A 22809-nucleotide genomic window follows, 5' to 3' on the forward strand; every position below is an offset into this window, starting at 1 on the left:
TAAATTTAAATGATGGTGAAGAAGGGGGGGCGGAGTGAGGGGCTTTGTATGCAATGTTAAAAAAAAAAAACTGGGATTTTATTGACATTTTGGGGAAAACTCGAGGGAAATTTTTTTTTCTGCGATTATCTAAATTGTACCGTAATTTTTCGCTTTTTTCGTCGACCACGATTTCATCCTCACTTGTTCGTAAACTCACACTTTCCCCGGAAATCCCCGAGAATTTACCCAATTCGTCTGGCTCTTTGCCCATCACCAACTTGAAATATTGTCCCATCCCTTCAACGCAAATCGTCGGCCAAACGTCCCTCTACCCATTACGAATTCTCATAAAATAAAGGACGTCTCGACGAGTTCCAAAAATTTAGAAAAAAAAACCGTGCGATATCAATTTTCTGTCATATAAACGTGCACTATCTTGCTCAATTGAGGTCAATTGGGAGGAAGGGCAGAGGTGTCGGCTGGAAATTGCCAATACCACCTTGGCTCAACTGGATCAGGAATTAGAGAAACTTTTTGTTCGTCTTGAAATGCCGTCAAATGTCCCTGTAAAAACTTTTTCCTCGAGAATCTTGGGAGACACCGAAAAAAAAGTTAATGACGGAGAACGGGCAAATCGGTAAACTACTCTGAACTATTTTCGACTCAACTGTCCTATCGATTGAAAAGAAATGAACTTTTCAGAGTAAATGTACATGTCCTTCCAGAATGACGGAAACAGAATACGTCATTTTTCTTGAGTACCAAAATCTCTTGGAATTCCGGTAAAATTTCTGAGGATTTTCAAAAAAATTTCACAGAAATCCGGAAAAAAATTGCGTTTAATCCAATAAAATTACTATCGTCGCCACTACTTTCCTCGGCTTTTCCTGTCCTAGCACGATAATTTCCCCCCCGAAATTTCCCCCCGCAAATATTTCTCAGTCTGGCAGATACTGCGGTAGTGGCAATGATCGGACGATTGTCGCAGTGGTTGAATCAAATTTATTATTAAAAAAAAACTTGAGTCATTCACTTGCGAGGAATCAGAAGAAAGATTGCATTCCACCCAGCAAAAGTGAGCTTTACCCTCATTTGAGATTCTCTCTCATAAAACCCTCAAAAATAAAAGTCGGAAGTAATAATCGGTCAAGTAGGAATTTCTCCACGAGTGAGTTTGGAATGCCTGCGATGCAGTCTTCTCATCGCCATCTCTTTAAAGATCCCAACCAACGCTTCTTTCCCTTCCCCGTATTCCCCTTCCCCAGAGTCTCATCCTCGCCGAACAGTTGACCCGCATATTTGTCACTCCATTGTCCCCGGCATGATGCTCACAAGTCACCGTCCCCACAGCCCAAGGATCGACGAGCCAAATCGATCGATACTCCGGGGGATGGAGGGAGGGGGGGGGAGAGGTGATTTTCCCCAATAATATTCCACCGCAGATAGACAACCCGGAGATTCTCAATGCACCGCAGAATCTTAACCCGAGGGATGCTTCCAGGAATCAATTGAATTCCTCAATTAATTATTCAACTGTCGATGCCTCTCTCCCATTCAATAATTAGTTCGTCTCTTCGAGTCCTTCGCATTCACCAGTGGAGATGAGCGATGAAAATCAGTGGAGAGGATCGTAAAAAGACGATGGAGAGAGGAAAACTTTGGGGTTCGCAGTAGAAATTTCCCGTATTAATCAGACACGGTGAAAATTTTCGTCTCGCGTGGACTTTTTATTTTATAAGTGATGGGAGTAAGAATATAATTTCACCCGCGTGTAACGAGATAAATTATTTATTTGTTCGTTCGACTGCACAAATTGATGGACAGTTCTCGGTAAGAAGTCACAGAGAAAAAAAAAATAGTAACAGTAGGGGAAATTCGTGAAAATCAGAGACTTTTCCATGTGCCACTGGCAGTTCGCACCCTGATGATCTTAAAATCAATCATTTCCCGCTGAAAAATGAAATTCAATGCCTCGGAAATGCCGCAGAAAAACATAGTAAATAGGAGGGAAGAGTTGACACAGCACGATCGAAGACTTATTAAGGCCAAGTGTTGTCGTAAGCCCTTAAAAAACAACCTCGAGGCACTCTGCACCGAAAACCTGAGGGTTGAAAGAACCCGTCTGCCACGAATTTTATGATGCTTATCGAGAGTGGAATAAAAAAAAAAACAGGCTAGAGAAATGAGAGAGGAAGGTGGGACACGCAGCACTGGCCCTTGTTTGCCCTCCACTCAAATCCTTTGAGGCCAATTTATTCGACTCTTGGGAACACAATGAGGAGAAAAATTCTGTGGTCGGGACTAACAGTAGCTGTGCACTCAATAACGCAGTTTAAATTGGGTACTGAGAGGTGAAGAAATCATTGGACGCTGGATGACTGGCTTTTGTCCTTCAGGATTCACCAGCCACTTGAAGAAACCATTCGCAATTGTTGCTGGAGTAGAGCTTGAGAATGGAGGAAATTCCAGGGCTTTGTTAGAATGAACGATATTATGGGATAGAAATTTTTTTGCTGACGAGAAAAATCGTGAGAATAAATTTTACTTTGTTTTTATCGGTGGTATAATATTAAATATTTAGCGAAAAAAATGCCAGGATATTTTTTTTTTAATTTTCAAAGATTCATCACTGAACTGCAATTGATTTGGTCTTTATAATTACATTCGCATAATTAGCCATTCATTTTTCCTTCATTAAGAAGAAAAATAACGAAGTTTGGAGACAGTAATATTTCCTCACTTCAATAAAATAAAAATTAATTTCAATGATTAGCACAATTGCATAATTAATGAAAGCATCATCTGGATGAGGTAGAGAAATGCGGAAATGACGCCAGCGCACCTCAATATTTGCAGATGTTATTTCTGGACTTATTCCATTAGAGTTAGACTTTTTAATTTGTCCGGGTCACTGTGAACCCATTACGCAAATGATAAAATATCCGTTTGGTGTCAGCGAAACAGATAAATATATTCTTGAATCGCGAGTGATGGAATATACGGATCGTATTCAAATACAACTGGAGGTACAAATGTGTCGGGATTATATGCTCGAGTATATAACAACTGTATCTGCATCGTACATGAGTATTTCCTTGACTTGGGAGCGTGATATTTACGGAACGTTGCAGTCTTTGGGAGAATCTTGGGGGATACGAGGGGGACAGTTGGTGTAATCAACATGATTCATCATGCTCTGGTAATTGCGAAATTATCTCGGGAATGAGGGATATTGGTGGGGAATAATGAGAGACCTCGTGTAACTAGCGGATTTCCCGAAAATATGGGTCACGTTGGAGGCATGCGGCTTATTATTATCTGGCTATTGTATTTTATTCTATTGCAACGTTTTGAAAATTGTTTGAAGAATTTCTAGTGCTCGACTTTGTCAACTTCCGGCAAGCGAATTCCCAAGGAATGACATCCACGTGAACCACATAATTAAATAGATATATCAGTCCCTAGATTAATAAACGATCTTACCAACTGTTGTTTTAATTACGCCGTAAACATATCAACAGAAAAACCATTTTCTTTTTTATTTAACTTGACAGCTGAAGGAAATTTTTCGACAAGATAAATTCAGCGACGGAGTAGACAATCTCCCGAACAAAACAAAAGTTGAATTCCGGAGAACAACTAAAAAACTATTATGCAAACAGAGAAGAAAGTTTCAAGCTGGCGAGCAACAAAAGGTCTCGTGTCAGAGTTAAGAATTTTCTCAGATAGTTTTATATTTCTGCACGTGACGGGTGTAAGAACTGCAAAAGTACATATGAAAAAAAACATTGCGCCCAGATTTTTGACGGCCCTGCAGGCGCTCACTCCCTGAAAATGCAGTGGTTTAACAGGAGTATTTGTGCGGCGAAGAGCTTGCACCACTGGGGTATAGTTGTGTTGCCTCCTGGCGGCCGGAACACGTACTATCACCGTCCAGTCACCCCCTGGCCTAAAAGCACGGAGCACCTTCGCCGGAGGATCCCGACGTCTCGCGGCCGGATATCACTGTATTCTCGTTCAGTGTAACAATAGATAATCACTCTGACCTTGCATATTTACTGTGACAATAGACAAAAGAGGGTGGGTGGGATAAGGAGGGAGAGTTTGATAGTCTGTGAATGAAAAAATCCTCGTTTCTTTATCACTGAAGACAGAAATATGTCATCGAGGTAAAAGAAACGTTCGAGTTGGCCTTTTTGTTGATAAAATCCACTCTTTCTCAGTCAGTCGAGGTAAGAGAAGTTTTTCCATCAGTTTTACCGACAATTTCATGTGTCAATTTTTACTGAATAATTTTTTTTACTCCTCAAATATTTAAGGTGCGAGACTGTTTTAACATGAGACAAAAAATATGTGTATTGATTTTCCTCTATCAGTTAGTTTTCTTCGGAATCACGGAGGAGCCTGATTGTTTGGCAAATGCTACGTCGATAAGCGCGCGCGCATCCGCCCCTGCGAACCTCACTCTTCGAGGTTTACTTGGGGTAGATAAATAAGAGGGTAGAAAATAAATTTGAGAGGTGCAAGAAAGGAGGAGCTTTTTCGCGACGTTTTGATTTTTCGATGATTTAAGGGAAGGGGGTGTAGTTGAGGGGGGACATTGTTGGGGTGGATAGGTGTGCCCTGCTAATTGCGAGAGCGCATGGAATCACGCAGGTCAGTTCGATATCGAGATTTTTCCAGCCGCAGAGAGTGGAGAGAGACACCTCGCCCTCTAAACAAGATCATTTATCGTAATCGCGGTGAGGGTCAGTGGGGGATTTTTTTCCGGCTTCAAATATATCGGGGAGGGGCTCCGTAAAATGCGACTGATTTTTTGAAATCATCAGTTCTCATGAGAATTGGAAATTGGCTAATTAACAATAACTTTTCTACATGAAATATAATTTGCAGTGGCAGGTTCAAACTGAAATTCCACGAACCCAACGTCAAAGCTCGATTCTGAAACATGATAAATTCATGAATAATCCAATGTCAAATGCAATTGACATTTCCCGAGTTGGAGATCAACATGTCAGTGTCACTTAAATTTCGGGGAATTTCCGCCTGCGTGAGCCCCTCTATTCTCTAATTGCATAGAACCAATTTCCCAAAAATGATAATTTTCACATAATTCATAATTATCTACTTACAATTTGCATAGCACCCCTTAAGGATATTCCACATCCTTCCGTCTGAATTCACGTTTTTCATTTAATTCTTCTGATGAATTTACAATTGAATTGTCCTGAAAAATAACGTTTTTGTGTTTTGTCATTATTTAATGTCCAAAAAAAAATTTAAAAAAAGGGGCTTTGGCTAAAAGGGTATCGAGCATCCTAAGACCATCAGCCTCTTCCAAAATTCTCAATATCCCCGCCAAACACTTGAATCCCTCCCCATAAACAACCAAATCCATCACCACAAAATCACCACCAATATGTGCTTGCCTCCCATAATCCTTTGATTAAAAGATTCATGTGTTTTCTCCGTCCGTCGTTGGCTATCTCCAGGGAAAAAGTACATTCTCCGGAAGTGAATTATGAATGGGTTATACTGCGGGCTTTTCCTCCACCAGATCCCGACGTAAAGGATGATTTTACGGGCGAGCGAGTCGATGGTACGTGGAAAAGCCTCCCTGGATTTATCGGTCCAGGGCATTGTGGAGGTTTATCGAGAGGAAACTGCAAGATGCAGGCGAGATATACGAAAAGAGGTAGCCCGGAGTAAACGAACAAGAAGAAAAAAAAAAATCCACGCCGAGTGTAAATAAAACTAAAAATGTACAATTGGAGTGAGAAAAGGAAAATGGGAGTTACAGTGAACTAAAGCCGGCAGGTAATTCCATGCTTTACGACAGCCTGACTGGATTGAACGGCTTGGTAGGGAGGTAAAGAAGGCTGAGTGTAAAATGGCAATTTGTCCAGGAACATGCGATGGGGGTATATTGGCACGCCGAGGCTGCCATACCAACGAGTCCACAGCACCGAGCTGGCCCCGAGTGTATTTACCTCTGTATACAGGTACGAAACACTTCTACTGAGATATCCAGAATGGAAAAAAAAAACAATGGGAAATGTGAATACACCCATGGGAACTCGACATACCCATGTCGAATATTTTTACCTGAATTATTCTGGTTATGTCCCATTGAGGACAACAACGGATTTTTCATGGAGCTGAAAAGCATCGGTCTGATTTCCCATTTCACGATACCTCGGACAGTAAAATTATTTTATTTAGAACTTTCATTGAACATTGAAAATGGTGGATATTATTATTTTGGGAAAATCAACCCCTCATTGCACTTGCATTATTTAAATTGAGCATTAAATTTTAATTCAATGGGATCATTTAGGATATGTTTCCTTCGTTTAGGAAAGTCTGAATAAATTCTTCTCCGTCCAAAATGTTCATTTACCCGTCGTAATATTAGAAGTACAACAGTTGTAATGATACACTTCATTCTCAAGTAGTTATTACCGGGCCCGAATTAATATTCAAGTGGGAGGAGATTGACAAATTTCCCTCCCTCCTCCGCACTCCTAGAATTCCAACTTTCTAATAGTTACGTAATGTTTAATATTTCATACGATGGGTACTCGAGAGGGTGGGAGTGCGGGGTTGGGATGGAGGAGAGGGAGGATAAGGGTCTCTCCTGTTTCTCTCTGTCACGTACTTCTTTCCGGGAGTTTAAATAATGCAGTTGATTTTTTTTTTCTCTTGTACTATGGAATTGTCTGCAAATGAGAGAGCACTTTGAGTCTCGACGGTGCATTGCCCCCTTCTATCCCTGAAAATGTTTTCATGAAGATAATTGGGACACATTAAGGATTATTGCGGCCATTAAATGAACATTGATTAATACCGAGGCATTTGTGATGCGATTATTGGATATGGAAAATTATGTGTCTCCACCGCATATTCCCAGCAGCCTTTCGACATTTGTTCCGGGGGATTCGATTGCGTTGTGATAAATGATGGCGCCTTTCCACTGAATTTGGGTTGGTGTTAGGGAAAAGGGGGAAGGGACATGTTCTAGAGGAATGTGGGGGTTTGTTGTTTCACCGATGGATGAGCGAAATATTCGCTGGAGCGGGGAGTTTTATTCGGGGATCTGTCGTGTTGTTGCCAATATATTGATGAGCATTTTGCAGAGTTATTGACATTTTAATGGAGTCTGTATGAAGTATTTTATACTTATTGATGTTGGGAGTTTTATTGATCATGAGGAGCGGTGATAAATATTCTGAATGGATGGAACGAGAAATTGAAATGCCCGGACGTTTCAGGGACTTGCGATAAGAGCTTCAATTATTTTTATCATTTTGTAGTCAAGGAAATATTAAAACCGATTATCATAAACAATTATTCATTTAGATACATTTACTCAGAGTGAATAGAAATATCTGATTACAAATATTTCGTTGAATTTTTGTTTTAGGAGGAGCCAAGTGGAAAGGATCGATCAGCGGGTAACACAAACTACAATTTATTCCCCGACGATCTCTACCTCGACGATCAGGCCTTGGAAGGCTCTGGACGTGGTGGTGGTGAAGTGCGAGACGACCTCGAGGCATCAGGCAGTGGCCTAGGCCCCGACGACGAGGACGGCGACGGTGACCGAGGTAAATTTCCCAAACCCAATGCTGAAACCCCTGCGCCTCCCCCCCCCCGAACCCTGTCAATTCCGGGAAACAAATAAATAAAAAAATCCAACCAATGTCCATCACTCGCAAATGGTTCGTTCTCGTATACAAGCCAACGTGTCGTATCAATTTCCCGGGGTACAGCGTCCGAGCGGAAATTTTTGTCCTCCTAAAAAAAAATTGGAATATAAATCGCATGTGTCACCACGGCCTAGTTCACGATATATTCGTAAATTTCTGAGTCCCAGTTATCGGAAATTCATTTTCATTCACCCACACTGGCATTTCGTTTTCCATCGTCAATATTCTCACATGTAGTGGGGTTATATCGGTGGAAGGCATAGAATTGGTAATGCCCAATGACGATGGAGCATCATCCAGTGGGCTTGATGGACGTTACGCCCGGACCTCCGTACACGGAAGCGTCACAAATTGCACGGTTATTGCACTTTACCAATACCGCTTCACCAGGCTTCTGCATTAGCTTATCTGAACGTTAATTACATGCGTTTCCAGCTGCGGAAATTAATGCTGTAATACGATAGATTATTTTTGAGAATGATTGATGGATTTTAGGACGTCATTCGACGTTTAAAAAAAAATCACACAGAAATTTTCATACAAAAATTTTTTTTAATAAATTATTTACAGGGAATTTTTATGGGTTATTTTAATGTACTCTGAGGACTTTAATTTCATGAATATTTGCGAAACAATGTGTATGAAAATTAATTAGTTAACTGACTGAGAATTAATTTTTTTGGATGAGTTGATAAACTGAATTGCGACGATCCTATTCCAGATTTCAATAACGTCAACAGTAGGATATTACCAGAGCAGAAACCAGCCGAGCCGAACACACCCTACGTCGAGGATCCTCACAATACCAAGCACGTAACTGAGGTAATGATTTAATTAAAAATTCCCAATTATCTCCTCTCCGTTAATAACGTGAAAAAAAAAATTATTCCCGAGATGGACAAATTTAATGAGAGAGGTTTCATTGCAGGATCTTGCCCCGAAGAGACCGGATAACGAAGTAGATCTCGCTCCTGCCCGCGAGGACGAGCCAGAGGGTGAGGAGGACTCGGACGACTCACACGAGGTGTTAATCATGAATCCGAAGCACGAGGATCGCGCGAGCTCGTTCTTCGCACAGCCAGGCGTCCTAGCCGGTAACTATCGAATTCAATTGATATAATAGACGTGAAAGAGTGGAAAAATCATTATACCCTAGATAATCAGATAGGAAAATTGTTCGAAAATCCGATAATTTCTTGAATTTTCTACCAACTGCTTGAAACAACTAATGTCCTCAAATATTTTCAGCTGTCATTGGAGGAGCAGTTGTCGGCCTGCTATGTGCAATTCTCGTAGTAATGTTTATCGTCTACAGAATGCGCAAGAAGGACGAGGGCTCGTATGCCCTCGACGAGCCAAGAAGATCACCAGCAGCGGCGTCGTACCCAAAACCTGGTGCGCCACATCACAACCGTGAATTTTATGCTTGAAGGGATTAATTTTAATACTAAAATTATATTTCGGTTCGTGCCAATCTCGAGTACGATTAAACCGATTATTGACCGAGTCAAGACATGATTAAATTCAAAAAAAGTGGTAAATCATTGGATAAGGGAGAGAAAAAGCAGAATTTAAAATTGCAGATGGAATTTGATTTGTGAATGGCACTAGGTCGTCGATGAGGGGGTGGCCTGTGGAGCTCCAAATACTCATCTTCACTCGGACGAGGGTCTTTCCTTCCCTGACTCCCAAACTTTCCTCACAACGCAGAAGACATCCTAAAAAATTCATTCTGCCGTGTCTCCTCCACCGCCCGAAATTCCCTAAAAATCCCCTTCACAAGCAACAATCAACAAAAAAAAAAAAACACCTCGATCCCAGCTTAAGGCGCACCCCCAGAAATTCCAGATGCGTTTTACATTGAACGAGTGATAAAAGCGAGTGGAAAAAATAATGTGTGTATGTGTATAGGACTGAGAGAAGTTTATTGTGAGTCGTCCAATCCTCCAATAATTTTTTATTATTTTCTTTTTTTACATTACGCCTTTGTACGGTGGCAACTGAAGGGGGAGGGGCTCCAGGGATCGTAGATCCTCCCATGAGTCCTTCTCCATTTTTTTACGTTTCGAGAGAATCCTTTTTGTATTACGTTGTCTCCCTGGTCCCCTCTGTCAAGTAATTTCCCTTCATGACGATCGCGATCGTTGAAGGATCATTTGTGGGGGAATTTCAATACAGAGGATGAGGAAATTATGCAGTTTTGTCTCTTTCCAGTGGCCAATGATTTTTACTCGATTTAACGAATTATTGTGCTGGGATTTTGGAGGGGGGTTTTCGCCGTGGAACGAGACAGGGACTGCAATTTTAATTCCCCCACCTATCCCATGGAGTAGCGCACACGAGTCTTGACTGACTGAAACACACGTTTGCCATATTGATCGTGAAATTATGCCGAAACTTGATCCAAAAGATCTCCTCGTGTTTTTTTTTATTGTATTTATTGTGCGATTGGGTGCAGTAACTATTTATTTGCACGGTTAAATCGATGAAAAATTGTGAATTATTGAGATTTTTTTTTCTTTACTCGTCACAGAGTTGGTTGTCCTTTTTATTGATTAATTAGTAACTGTAGTCATTCGAATTGGTGTTCATTGGGATACATTGAAACTGGCAACTAGAGATTAATTGAAATAGAGAGGATTTAATGGAGATGTGAATTTAAAAACGCGTCTGCGGTGGCATTTTACTTTTCTCAAACATTTGTATCTAAATATTGGTAGGATTTAATATTTAATCGTTAATTCTACGGCTATTTGTAAATTCGACACTTTCCTACCACTGTATTCAGTACGTCGATTATCGAGAGACAGATGATATTTAACAATGAAACATGGATAAGTCAGTGAGTTATGCAGAAGGAATAAAAAAATATTTGAGGGTAGGGAATTGTGTATACGATGGGGAGGAAGATGTATGATTAGATCGGTGGCGAACAGGTGGAACGTGATTATTTTATTTTTTTCAATGCTCATGCAGGAGGAAAATGATTTAATTTTCTGCTGAAATGACTAATTTCAACGCAATTGAATTTGACAGTCCATTCACATTGTGGTGGATTAGGGATTATTTGCAGAATTTTTTTTTTCAAACAGCAGTTTAAAAAAATGCAAAATTATTCCGTTCGAATTCTGCGTTGTTTATAAATTCATTTTGCAGTTAATTCAAAGACATCCGAAAATCCTAAAGTAAGAACGTTCATCACTTTCGTCAGAGATCTATTGATTGAGATTTATGAAAAATGATGAATATCACACCGATACTGCCATATTAATCTAAGAAATATGAATTTGGTATGGAAAAAAGCATTGAAGTCCGCCTTAGAGCAGCATCGACTCTCCTCAAATCGTAGATAAAATCCAATTGAAAACAAAAAGAAAGAAATCCCTCGTCTACCAGTTGGACAATTCGCCAAGTTATTTGTTACATTCCGACGGAAAATTGCACTAACGAAGCATTTAAAATTCGTTGCGAAACAAGAACAATAGAATTTCCTTATTTGTGATCAAGTCAAGAGTTAAAAGTGTTTCTGTTTATTGTGAAGTACGTAATTATTTATTATCGAATTTAATTGTGCAGCTTTTTGGCAGTTAGTGCGGAAACAGATGAGTCATACGTTCATATGACTTTAATTGAACTTTTTTTTTGTAACCATGACAGTTTGCATTTAAATAAATAAACGCACATTGGCGCAAAGTTTATTGGAGTCGTGCGTGAGTCCATGATTAATTATGAAAAAACAAACATTGAATAATGTTGCAGTGAAGTGGCAGTTTCGCAAGTGTATCAGCAATGAGGGCGATTGAGTGAGTTTATTGGAAAACAATTTAGTAATTGATTTAGACTGCAAAAAATTCTTTCCCCAATATTCTGCTGAACACTTTTATTTCTGAGACACTTGTGTTTTCTTTTCTTCTCGAAATGAGATAAAATCATCATCACTAGGTGAAACACGTCCTAATCCTCAAACCCCTCCAGAGATCTCCATTTGCCTTGATGCAATTCAAATTGAATTGTAACATCTCCATCGTGATAACCCGGGGAAAAACACGGGCAGAATTAATCGTTAGTTATTAATTAATGGTCGGTGCATTGAAAATCGGGGAAACAAACGAGACACGTACGGTTATCACGAGAAAGATCAATCATGGACAAAAAAAACCGATAACATCCAATTACATCAACTCTGTTGAACCCTTCAGCCATTGATTCCGCAATTATCTCGATGACGAATCCCAAGAGACTTTTTTTGCAGCTGATGAGATGGCCGACAAAAGAGACCTCTTCATGTTGAAATTTCTTTTTACTGAACACTCGGTACAATATTTCTCACGTGTATTCGCGTCGCAAAATGATTTTCAGTTTTTAGCTGAATGAGACACGTATCCAACAATTTCCACCATTTGACAGCGAATGATTCTGCGATTTTTTCGCAGAATTCACGCAATTATGAAATTATGGATTTTCCCACCTGCTCAAAATCCTCCAGATTCTATGAAATTTCATTGAACAATCCCCAGCGAATTTGTAAACCCAGCGCGAGCTCATTCAATCACTCAATAAAATGAACATAAAAATTGATAAATTCATATGAAGAAAGAAAAAGCCCAATTGTCTACTTTTTAATTAAGAAGAAAAATGATAATTATAATGAAATCATATTTTATAAGAGGGTGTATTCAATAATACTTGTAGCAATTGAGCATAAGAGATGAAGAAAAAAAAAATTGTAAAGTGTCTGGAACAACAGACCAGGTGGACGAATGAAATGATAATTTTTGCGAAAGATAACATAATGACAAATATTTAATAGTTATTAAAACGTATCGTTAATTACCATCATTTACTCCTTCCCCATTTTTTTTCAAATCGTTGAGTAATCAATATATCCCCCCTTCCCCTCCCCCGCATATCTACATATATGTGTATATATCAATCTCATCCACAAAACTCACTGGAACATCCCGGATATACATGTATATGTACTTATTCGCCCGTGAGTGCAGAATTTAACCGAAAATAACAATTTCCGGCTTCGTTAATCGAGTACACAAATTTTCCTCCTGTTGTAATGTTTTCCTCGTTTTGCTTATCCTCGTTATTTTGAAATATATATATTTCGTTTTATTACGGTTGCTACGAACCATCTGTGAAATAATTACACGTGAAAATTTAATTGAAAGGTGAAATAAAAAATTCCTAAACTGGTGGTTATTATTATGACGATGAGAGAAATGATTGAATAATTACACAGGCTTTCGCGTTCGTGCGCTCGCGGACGCGTATGAATAAACATAATACGTTATTATTAATTAACAGAAGATGAAAACATGAATTAATGATAATTGCACTATATTAGTATGAATAACAATTATTGTATGTGGTCGCTCCTATTCTGTAAATAAACACTGTACTGTATAAGATTAAGGTTTGTGATGTTTCTTATTTCAATTTTAAGTCGAAGAGATGAGGGCGCGCTTTATTTTTATTTGTTTATAGAGTTGATGAAATTTTTTGTTTAAAATTTTATATCGTATAGAAAAGTCCCAATCGTTTAATGTTCCTGGTGTTTCCTTCTATCTTCAAACATTTTGCACCCACTCTACCCACGCAAAGAGTGTGGGTACTAAAAAAAGAATTTTTAAGGCGAAAAATAGAATGGTAAAAAAATTCTATAGATAATTTTCATCGTGGGCGTATTTACGAGAATGGCATGACGAGGGAAGACTGCCTACAGTGCCTGGCAACGCGTTGAACACCGTATATTCGCCGTTTTGCTTTCTCTCGGTGAGGATGTGAATTCGCACGTGCTCAAGCCCTTATTTATCGATGTATTTTTGCTCGGTGTTGGGTGTTGCGAAATGACTGGAACGATTTTTCGAAGCTAGTCTAGCGAGAGGAAAGACTTGGAGGGAATTTGATAAAAGCGTATCTCACTGGGATTTTTAATTCGGTCATCATGTCGGACAAAGGACCTAAGGGAGCTCTACCGCAAGGAACAATCGCGTCGATATCTGGTGTACTGAAGTGGAGTTGGCTCACAGCTGTCGTGCCATTGGTTATCAACTACTTCACGACGTGGGTACGTTGAGTACTGAAATATCAATTTAATAAATGTCATCTTCCACTTCAATTCCAATTTTTTCAGATTTTTTTATTTGATTTTGATTTCAGAAATATTTCACTCTTTTATTGGCACTCATTCTGTTCCTGCTGACTGTCTCCTTCCGAGGTTTCAAAGTAAATAAAATTTATATTAAATACACGGCTTTTTATTGCACGAGAATTTATGGCGAACAGGTGTTCCAGTTTACCGAAAATATATTGAAAACATGCGTTGACGCTTTTAGTAAAATAAAATATCTTTAACGAAACTGACGTGTGATTTCATCAATAATTACTCGAGTAATTAAGATTGCTTTCCAGTGGTGGGTTTACAGAGGAACCAAGCAAATGGGGAAGAGGAGGGACACGAGAAGATCCAGCTTGCCCTCGACCTTCAATCCTAATCAGAAGAAACTGTGAATAATAAATGAAAAAAGAGTGAGCCGCTATGAATTAACTCTTCTTCACACTCGAAGACTAATGCCAGAAGGACTCTGCATGCATTTTATGTTTTTAACTGTAAGTTGAAATCAATGTGATTTTCCGGAAACGATTTAATAAAAATTAACGAGTATGAACACCAATAAAAAATCCGTACCTCTGTCACGTACGTTTAAAGCATAATTTTATTCAAAATATATCCTCTCATCAACAGTATCGTAAACATTTCTCACTACTCTATTCAACGAGCTTTAAATTTTAATATCAAGAAACTTCTCACAATCAGAAAATGTAGACACCTTCAACGATTTAAAAATCTCAATCAAAAATACAATTCCGTTAATCAAAGGCACAATGATCGATTGCATTAGAATATGAAATCTAAGACGAAATATTTTACGTTGACTTTGTCGCCGAATATCACGACGAAAAGACATTGTCAAATTTGGCAAGAATAAAAATTAATTTTCTGTGGAATACTATAGTATGAATTGATGGATCTTCCACCAACTATCACGAGGTCATCCCCTGGTGGGTTGATTTCAGGAAAAAATCTCAAAGCCATTTTTTTCCACTCCAATGAAAAATTGATTCCCGACAAAATGAATTGATCATTGCTCCTGGAATCCCTAAACTGAAATATAATGCAGTAATCAATTACAAATACCGCCCGAAGAATTTCACAAGTTCCTCTTATCCACAAAGATCCTCTCCGCCTGCGGAATGAAACCCCCTACAAATTGCTCTTAAGCAGAGGTTTCAAATACATATGAAAAGACTTGTTAACAGTCTCCTGATTAAGTGGACTCTTCATGGCCTCCTGAAACAGTCTCTCATAGACATTTCCATCATAAGCCCCGAGTGCAGATCCCAGAACCTCGTCGCTGATGTCGAACGCGTCAACAATTCCCACAGCATTGACCCTAATACTCCCGAGCAATTCCTGCAAACGTTTCTCAAGCACTGGTACATTCTCAGGCCTCAAGCACGAGAATCTGAGGAAGTCGCCGATCTTCTGCATGACCCAGTAGACCGCGTAGAGCTCGCAGAGCTGCTGGAGGACCACCAAAAGCTCCTTCGAGACGTTCTCCCTGGACTTGGTCCATTCGACAAACCTCGATACCATAAAGCCTCGACAGTGTGCCTCAGCAGCCTGAGCCAGCTCAATACTGGTGTGATTCCAGGCATCCTCAGAGCACTCTCCCATCCTCATTCTCCTATCCATGTTGTCAGTTGCCAGTTTTATCTTACCAGCTGCCACTGCCTGATGGGCTATGACGATGCACGTCAGGGTGTTCTTCCAGGGCCTCTGTTTGCCCCCTTTCGAGAGTATCGACAAATACTCGACTGTCGGCGTGAGGGCGTTACCACTCACCGCTTGCCGCCAGGCTTTCACCAGGTAGCGAGCTGTTTGCAGTAATAATACGGTATTCTCGCCCTCGTAAGTACATGTCGCTGTTACCAGACCATAAGTCGCTGGCAAATTACTCGCTGTCATGTAGCCATGCCCACCGCACGCCAGCCGAAGTTGTTCCACTCCATTGGCTGCGTCTGAGGAAGCGACGGCTTTCAGACAACATGCCAGGGCGTGCAGCTAAAATCAGAGGGAATGATCGACTAATTTCCAGTTAAGGGCTCGTTCTTATTCTCTCACATAGACTGGCAATGTCCTGAGGTATTCAAATTGATGCTAATTAACCCGATTTCTTGCATTAGAAAACTTTCCCTACATCAGAAACATAAGTGGGCCTTCTTTGCCCATTAATACATTGCAAAAATCAAATTTTATTACCTCTGGAAGTCTTTCTAGTTCCCCCTGATATAACTCAGCAGAAACGCTATTATACATCTGCCAGATATACTCCGCAGATAGCGAGAATGACAAGCATGCGGCTAAATGGGGAAATAGTTTATACTGTTGTGTTACAAAGTCGATGATTTGACACTCCGGTTCACTGAAAATACATAAATGCATGAGATTAGTCAAGATTGTATGTTGATGGACAATAATGTAGAAGATAATATTCACTCTGTTTTTATTTGACTCTGACGTCTGACTGCACTGTATCTAACGGCAATCGTAACCGCTTTGGACAGATATCTCGCTATATCCGTGACCAATACCACTCTGACAAACATCATCGTTCCGTAGGTGAGCTTATCAGTCTTGGGTTTCACGTATGTACCATCCTCAAGTACTTGGGAATTCTTCATTAGCATGTGGTCAAGAGGAATCCTGACGTTCTCGAAGCCGAGGAAACCATTGTTTGTACCATTCATGCCTAATTTCGTTCCAATTTCCCCGATTTTTATTCCTGAGGATGATAATTAAATTTCTTGTAACATTGTATTCAATTTTTGTTACTGGAAGTTTATTGGATTTTTATTGAACATAGATTGAAACTTCTACCATTTTTTTTCTATTAAAAAAATCTCATAAAAATAATTTGAATAGAATATTTAATATTGATTAAAAAATTACCTGGCATCGGTTCGTGAGTCTCTTCATCTCTCAATTGAACGATGAAAGGGTGAATGCCCCTGCATTCTCCCTGAGTATAAAGTTGAGCAACAACTACGGCATAATTAGCTGTTTGTCCCACTGAATAAAATCACCAGACAATTAGACACGATTATTTCACGTCGATTGTTTGATTAATTAATTCCCCAAATTAATTAATGGCCTTGCAAAAATTTTTACTATTGAAATTCGTGAATACGGTCCTCTCCTCGTGGTAAATTAGGGATTTTATTATCAAATTAATTCTACGGCAAAATAAACATCAAGAGATTGATTTTTTTAACTCTACATACATCCTCCGGGCCACCATTTATACGATGTCCTGGTCGGGCTATTGAGAACGAATTCTTTAGTCTCTAGGTCATAAACAGCTGTTGTTTCCAATCCCCTGATGAATGTTCCATGACCCAGCTCTGTCTGCGCGAAGAAAAACCTTGAATCAATTAAGTTCATCTCTGCTGAAGACACAAGAGCAACGAATGTCTAGATTCCTTCCAGAATTAGTGAATATGAATATCAAAAATCTATCAAAATCTTCTAGGAGCAGGTGCCAAAAAAATCGTCCTTGCAATCCCTGCCCCGGATTCCTCATTTCATCTAGACGTTCCGAAAAATATCTACAACTGGTCAGTGAAATTTAGACATGAGTTGTGGCTGCGTCGAGGACAATTCAATCCTCTAGTACCTGTGCATAAGTTCCAATAATATTGCATGCCCATGCCCGGGAGATCCAGTACCCCTGCTGCTCAACGGTACCCTGGCCCATAATAGCCGGTATAAACATGACGTAATGTAGAGCTAATGGATTACCATCTTTGCAAATTCCAGAGCCCAGCATACCCCCCAGCACTTGCCTAAAATTATTATAATCATTACCAATACTAGTAATTTTAACTGCACGAACTGCATCGATAAAAGTTCATCGCTCATTCACAAATTGATTTCCCTCGTCTTTTTGAATGGACGTGACGAAGAATGGGATAGAAAATTTTTGAAAATTCTTTTATTCTCATAGAAAACAAATTAATTATTCCCGTTTCAATATTTTCCCTTCAAATCGGACGATTCATTTTTTTAATGATTTTTAACTTGCGATTTTTTGCTCCGGAGGCTGATCATTGTAAAAACGGCAAATGGTTTTTTTATTATCACAAAAGATGATGAAATATACAAAAAGTATGGATTGATGGATGAGTATTATTCCTGATGCTATCGTTGGACATATTTTCTGCTGCTTTTTACTCTAAATGAGAAAGAAGGACAAAGACGAGCCATGTTCAGTCGGTGTCATCTAATGATCAAATGACACGGTTTTAATACTTCATTGCTGCTTCACGTATTTTTTATTGTACGTAAAAAAACCACGAACACCAACTTCATACATCATGCCAGTAGATTCATGCTAACATTCTTTCCAACTGGTTGAGTACTCATTTCCACACACATTTGTGGCTTTCCCGCTCAATTAATTGTAATAATGTTCGTAGCAAAGACTCATCAATGCAAATGCAATGCTAACGCCCAGTCCACCTGACCCTAATTACTAGTTATCGCGATGCAAATCACTCGAATCACCGGTAATCAATGAAAACAACTGTTCTGCAAATAGCATACTAACGAGTACATGTCGATTTCTCCCTTTCCCAAATCCTGCAACTGCTGCACCTTCTTCAGGAGAATACATGCCCTCCTCACAGCGTCCTCATACACCTCCTTGTGACTCTTGTACGTAGCAGGTACCTTGTCCCGCAGTTCAGGATCATTCAAAAAATATTCCTCTGAAAGCAAGGGAGTAAAAACTTGATTTCACGGGACTACAATCCTTAGCCAAGAGAAACTGGTTCTGAGTCATCAGAAAAAATATTTTTCATTGTGTAAATAACCAATTAAACAGTTGGTACACGTCTGTATTCTCCAGTCTTGAAAATACATGGATATAAAAATTTTATTGTCTCGTGGAATTCTTGCGTAGTCATCATAGTGATCGATCCACGACACAATTCGATTCGATTATTGAACGCCAGCTTTCGATCGGCTTTTTGAGGATATTTTTTGCGGGGGGAACTCAATGCCACAAGAACGATCTCTCAAATTCCGTACTTTTCCTTCGTTCCATTTCGTAGATTTTTTGGAGAAACTTATTGGTCTTCATTATTTGAAAGTATTTTCAGTCGATTGATCATTGCGACATTCTTTTTCCGCGGAAAATTCCATCGGCTATGGCAATTAATTTCACGATTTGATTGATAAAGATTTTTGAAGATAAATTTGATGAAAACGATTAATGAATCGGAAACTAATAATAGGTTCGTTTGTGGAAACTTTGATTTATAGGAAAGTAGTGTTCAAACACCTCTGTCTCATGTGGAAACTCATCCACCTGAAAAACATCTGCACAAATAATAGTTTAGACCTCAAATAATATCTGAGTAAAAATCTTTTTGTCCTCAAAACTGATTTATCGGTTTCATTATTTTACAATAACAATAGATTTATTCGAAACGACTTCCCATAATGACAGAGTACATGAGAAAAATTTTCTAGCTGAAGTCCAATAAAATATATCATCAAATATTTTGCGCAAAAATTATCTTAATTATTCAATTAAGGGACAAGAACTTCGTCAGATTGTCCAAACAGTCCACCAGTTTAATGAACAATAATTTCCCATGTGACACTTCAAAATTTGAGTGCCTCATTTCCAAAGACACTGAAGTCACGATAAAATAGCGAGACAATTAATTTCGTTTCTAAATGAAAGCAATACTAAAGACAAATGAGTTGAGTGACTCAACGTCCGTCAAATTGACCACTAGAATTCTGCCAGTTCGTTTATCTTGACGACAAGTCATTCTTCAAGTTTATGTTCCCAATAATGTTTCCATTAACATTGTGTCACTATCAAACGTTCTTGAGGTAAACATAAACCCGAAGGAATTCGGCGGATTTCCTTCTAAATGAAGAAGTTATAGCGAACTCCTATCTTCTTTCCGCGTTATGAGACTCATCATTGAAGTCTACTCCTGTCCTACTCCCGGGTGTTATTAGCCTCAGTATTTCTTCGAGGTTTTTTAAAAAATGAAGAGTCACCAATATTATTTAATGTTTCAGCCTTCGCTGGTGAACGGGTCCAAAAATTCCACTGAGTCAGTGCATGGTATCTACTCATCTCACACTTCAGACTTTGATTGTACCATTAATCAACTTGACTGAAGCCACGATAAAATAATGTTTAAAGTACAATAACGAAAGGACTAATATAGAGTCACTTATTGTTAATGGAATTAAAAATTGAATTTAAATTCAGGAATCTACAAAATGCAGGTTCTAAAGAGTGGGTGACTAAGATAGGAATTTCCAGTGCAAAAATTATTAATTCTCTTCAATGACATGAAAAAAATTAGCTATTGTCGTTTGCCATAATCTTTTAAAAAGTATTTGACTTCCCCAAAAGGGGTTAGAAAATTCAGGAGAAGATGTAGCAGCTCCCAGGGTGATATTTCGTCCTTGATACATAAAAAAAAATAATAATTTGCCATCCTTACCTCTTTCCCTGCGTGCAGCAGTCTTTTCTGGGCCCCCATCGAGTGTCTGCGTCAGCTCCTCTCGATCAAACGTACAATTGTCCCTCTCCCGTTGCAGATCTTCATTGATGGTTTTCATCGTCAACAATTGGCAAGACCAAAATCCGTCAACAACCTGAACAACTCTGAATCAGCAACACACAATCATTCGTGCAATTGCAGTTCCCAACACCTGCTTTCACTTGATACCTCTTGACCGGTTAATTTCCAACCGACAACAATTTTCCAAATACTATTTGACCGCTCCACTCACCACGGAATACTGGCGGACACTAAACGAGTTTCTCATGTTGTGCGTCAAGCACTTGCAATTTTTTTTCCTTTCATTCCTTTCCTTTCTATTCGCAGACGTGTTTCGCACAATAAACATCTCGTGGACAGATGACTTGGGGAGTTGGCGGTGGTTGTGCGCAAGCGTGATGGATAGAGGGGGGCGCCAATGTCGCGATGGTCAGGTTTGAACGTGATTTTCCCGGGAAAAAGTCAGTTGAGAGTTGAAAACTAATTTTTTTCGGATTTTCCTATCAAATATATAACTGAAATTATTATTAGATTTTTTAATGCGAATCTCTAAAAGTGAGGGGTGTCTTGGTAGAAAGGGATTTGATGCGAGAGATTTTGTGTTGACTCCAGTGGTAAAACACTAGGAAGCGTGGACGACCCCATCTTGATTTTCTTTACTACGGAGGACTCGCAGGCTTCGTCATGAGGTACACGTTTTATTAAAGAAAATCTTAATTTGGGGGGTTTAAAATTAATTAATAAATCGTCTTGTGAGGGGTTTGATTACATGGCATCTTTTACGAAATTGATAAGTGAAGCTTCAGGTTTTTATTGAACTTGATATTTGATGTGCGGTAATTACGAGTGACGGAACCCACATGGTCTCGGTTGAGGAATGATTATTATGTATTTGAGGGCAGGGAGTAGTTCATCGAGGGTTTTTTTCTACGGATTTCGCGGATAATTAATCATTTTTAAGCGTTGGGGTAGTGGAGAACACGGGAATGAAGGTTTTGAAGTGTCAGAAAATCCTAACCTCGTCTACATGCTCTTGGTCTGTGGAGATGGAATGATTCAAAACTTATGGTTTGTTTTTCTGTTTCAGTTCTTTGAAATTGCAAAAGAGGCTCGCAGCCTCGGTTATGCGATGTGGTCGCAAAAAGGTGTGGCTGGATCCCAATGAAATCAACGAGATTGCCAACACTAATTCTCGTAAGTTAATTTTTATTTCTCGAGGAATGAAGGGAACTTGCCTGAAAATTCTTCTCTGTTGGCTTTTGTAAAGTATTCGTGTTTCTTTTAGGTTGAAATGCATAATATTTTTTTTTATTTTCAGGCCAAAATATTCGAAAATTGATCAAGGATGGTTTGATCATCAAGAAGCCAGTAGCCGTCCACTCCAGGGCTCGTGTACGTAAAAATACTGAAGCTAGACGGAAGGGACGTCACTGTGGATTTGGTAAGAGGAAAGGTACTGCCAATGCTCGTACGCCTCAAAAGGTAATTAAATGTTTCATTCATTAATTTTTAATAAATATTTAAATAATTATATAATTATAGTTTGATGCCAACGATTTTTACAAACTAGTCTAAGGGCTTTTTCATCTAAGCTGCATCTTTGCAGACAAATTATTGTTTCTTCTAATTTTTGAAATATTTTTAAAAACGGCAAAAACTTCTCTTAAGACAATATGATTGCGTTTAATAATTAATTATTCTAAGGTGTTAATCATTTCATTCCTTGTAGGGTCTGTGGGTTCAACGTATGAGGGTGCTTCGTCGTCTCCTGAAGAAATATCGTGAGACGAAGAAAATTGACAGGCACCTGTATCACTCCCTTTACATGAAAGCTAAAGGTAATGTTTTCAAGAACAAGCGTGTTCTTATGGAATTCATCCACAAGAAGAAGGCTGAGAAGGCACGTGCTGAGATGCTGTCAGACCAGGCAGAGGCACGTCGTACCAAGGTGCGTGAGGCACGAAAACGCAGGGCCGAGAGACTCGCTGCCAAGAAGCAGGAGCTTCTCCAGTCCTACCAGAGAGAGGACGAGGCTGCCGCAGCACAGAAGAAGTGAAGAAGCACTTGAGCGTTTAATTATATAAATAAATGAAAATCCACAAAATCACTCGGTCTTTTTCTATTTCAAATCCCTCATACAAATGGTCTTATACTTTACAAAATATTAACAATATTACTTGTTAATTTTTAAGATGAGTAATCACGAGTTTTAGGAAGTTAAGGATTTACTTCAAGGATAAGGCAATTTGAGCGAATATTTTAAATGAATTCCGCTATTTTCTTGCAACCACAATTAATTAATAAAATTCCAAAATTTTGAGGGGGTATATTTGTTCGAGGGTAATGAGCACTCAATATTTTCAGTCCACAGGCAGAGGGTGACCTCTGTGTGCCAGTTAACGGATAGTGCAATTGATGTCAACCATCCGCATGAATCTGTCCTTCTATA

The 22809-nt window shown here is 39.1% G+C and overlaps 3 protein-coding genes across 4 annotated transcripts in view; 2 read left to right on the plus strand and 1 right to left on the minus strand.

Moving 5' to 3' along the window:
- Positions 1–11394, plus strand: part of LOC135163500 (syndecan) — a 40554-nt gene extending 29160 nt beyond the window's left edge. For both annotated transcript variants that reach the window (XM_064122963.1, XM_064122964.1), the window contains exons 2-5: positions 7406–7589; positions 8413–8513; positions 8620–8785; positions 8940–11394. In XM_064122963.1, coding sequence (XP_063979033.1) covers positions 7406–7589; positions 8413–8513; positions 8620–8785; positions 8940–9121 — 633 coding nt within the window. In that variant the 3' untranslated portion in view covers positions 9122–11394. The remainder of the gene's footprint in view (positions 1–7405; positions 7590–8412; positions 8514–8619; positions 8786–8939) is intronic.
- Positions 11395–14401: 3007 nt separating this feature from the next.
- Positions 14402–20700, minus strand: LOC135163493 (probable peroxisomal acyl-coenzyme A oxidase 1). Its single transcript, XM_064122949.1, has 8 exons — positions 20301–20700; positions 18374–18533; positions 17441–17609; positions 17049–17172; positions 16717–16836; positions 16264–16549; positions 16027–16189; positions 14402–15828 (listed from the first exon to the last, which is right to left on the minus strand). The coding sequence occupies exons 1-8, from the start codon at positions 20416–20418 to the stop codon at positions 14968–14970; spliced, it is 2001 nt and encodes a 666-aa protein (XP_063979019.1). The 5' UTR covers positions 20419–20700; the 3' UTR covers positions 14402–14967.
- Positions 20701–20928: 228 nt separating this feature from the next.
- Rpl19 (Ribosomal protein L19) lies at positions 20929–22464 on the plus strand. The gene is made up of 4 exons (XM_064122968.1): positions 20929–21049; positions 21448–21554; positions 21679–21842; positions 22090–22464. The coding sequence occupies exons 1-4, from the start codon at positions 21045–21047 to the stop codon at positions 22414–22416; spliced, it is 603 nt and encodes a 200-aa protein (XP_063979038.1). The 5' UTR covers positions 20929–21044; the 3' UTR covers positions 22417–22464.
- The last annotated feature ends 345 nt before the right edge of the window (positions 22465–22809 follow it).

This window comes from Diachasmimorpha longicaudata, chromosome 6 (genome assembly GCF_034640455.1).
Source record: "Diachasmimorpha longicaudata isolate KC_UGA_2023 chromosome 6, iyDiaLong2, whole genome shotgun sequence".
NCBI classification, from domain to species: Eukaryota; Metazoa; Arthropoda; class Insecta; order Hymenoptera; family Braconidae; genus Diachasmimorpha; species Diachasmimorpha longicaudata.

Coding starts and splice junctions, on each gene's coding strand:
- LOC135163493 (XM_064122949.1), bottom strand. CDS start 20,418: ATGAAAACCATCAATGAAGATCTGCAACGGGAGAGGGACAATTGTACG. Junction 17,173..17,440: donor TTATTGGAACTTATGCACAG/GTACTAGAGGAT, acceptor TTCTTCGCGCAG/ACAGAGCTGGGTCATGGAAC. Junction 16,550..16,716: donor GACTCACGAACCGATGCCAG/GTAATTTTTTAA, acceptor TATCATCCTCAG/GAATAAAAATCGGGGAAATT.
- Rpl19 (XM_064122968.1), top strand. Junction 21,555..21,678: donor GATTGCCAACACTAATTCTC/GTAAGTTAATTT, acceptor TTTTATTTTCAG/GCCAAAATATTCGAAAATTG. Junction 21,843..22,089: donor ATGCTCGTACGCCTCAAAAG/GTAATTAAATGT, acceptor CATTCCTTGTAG/GGTCTGTGGGTTCAACGTAT.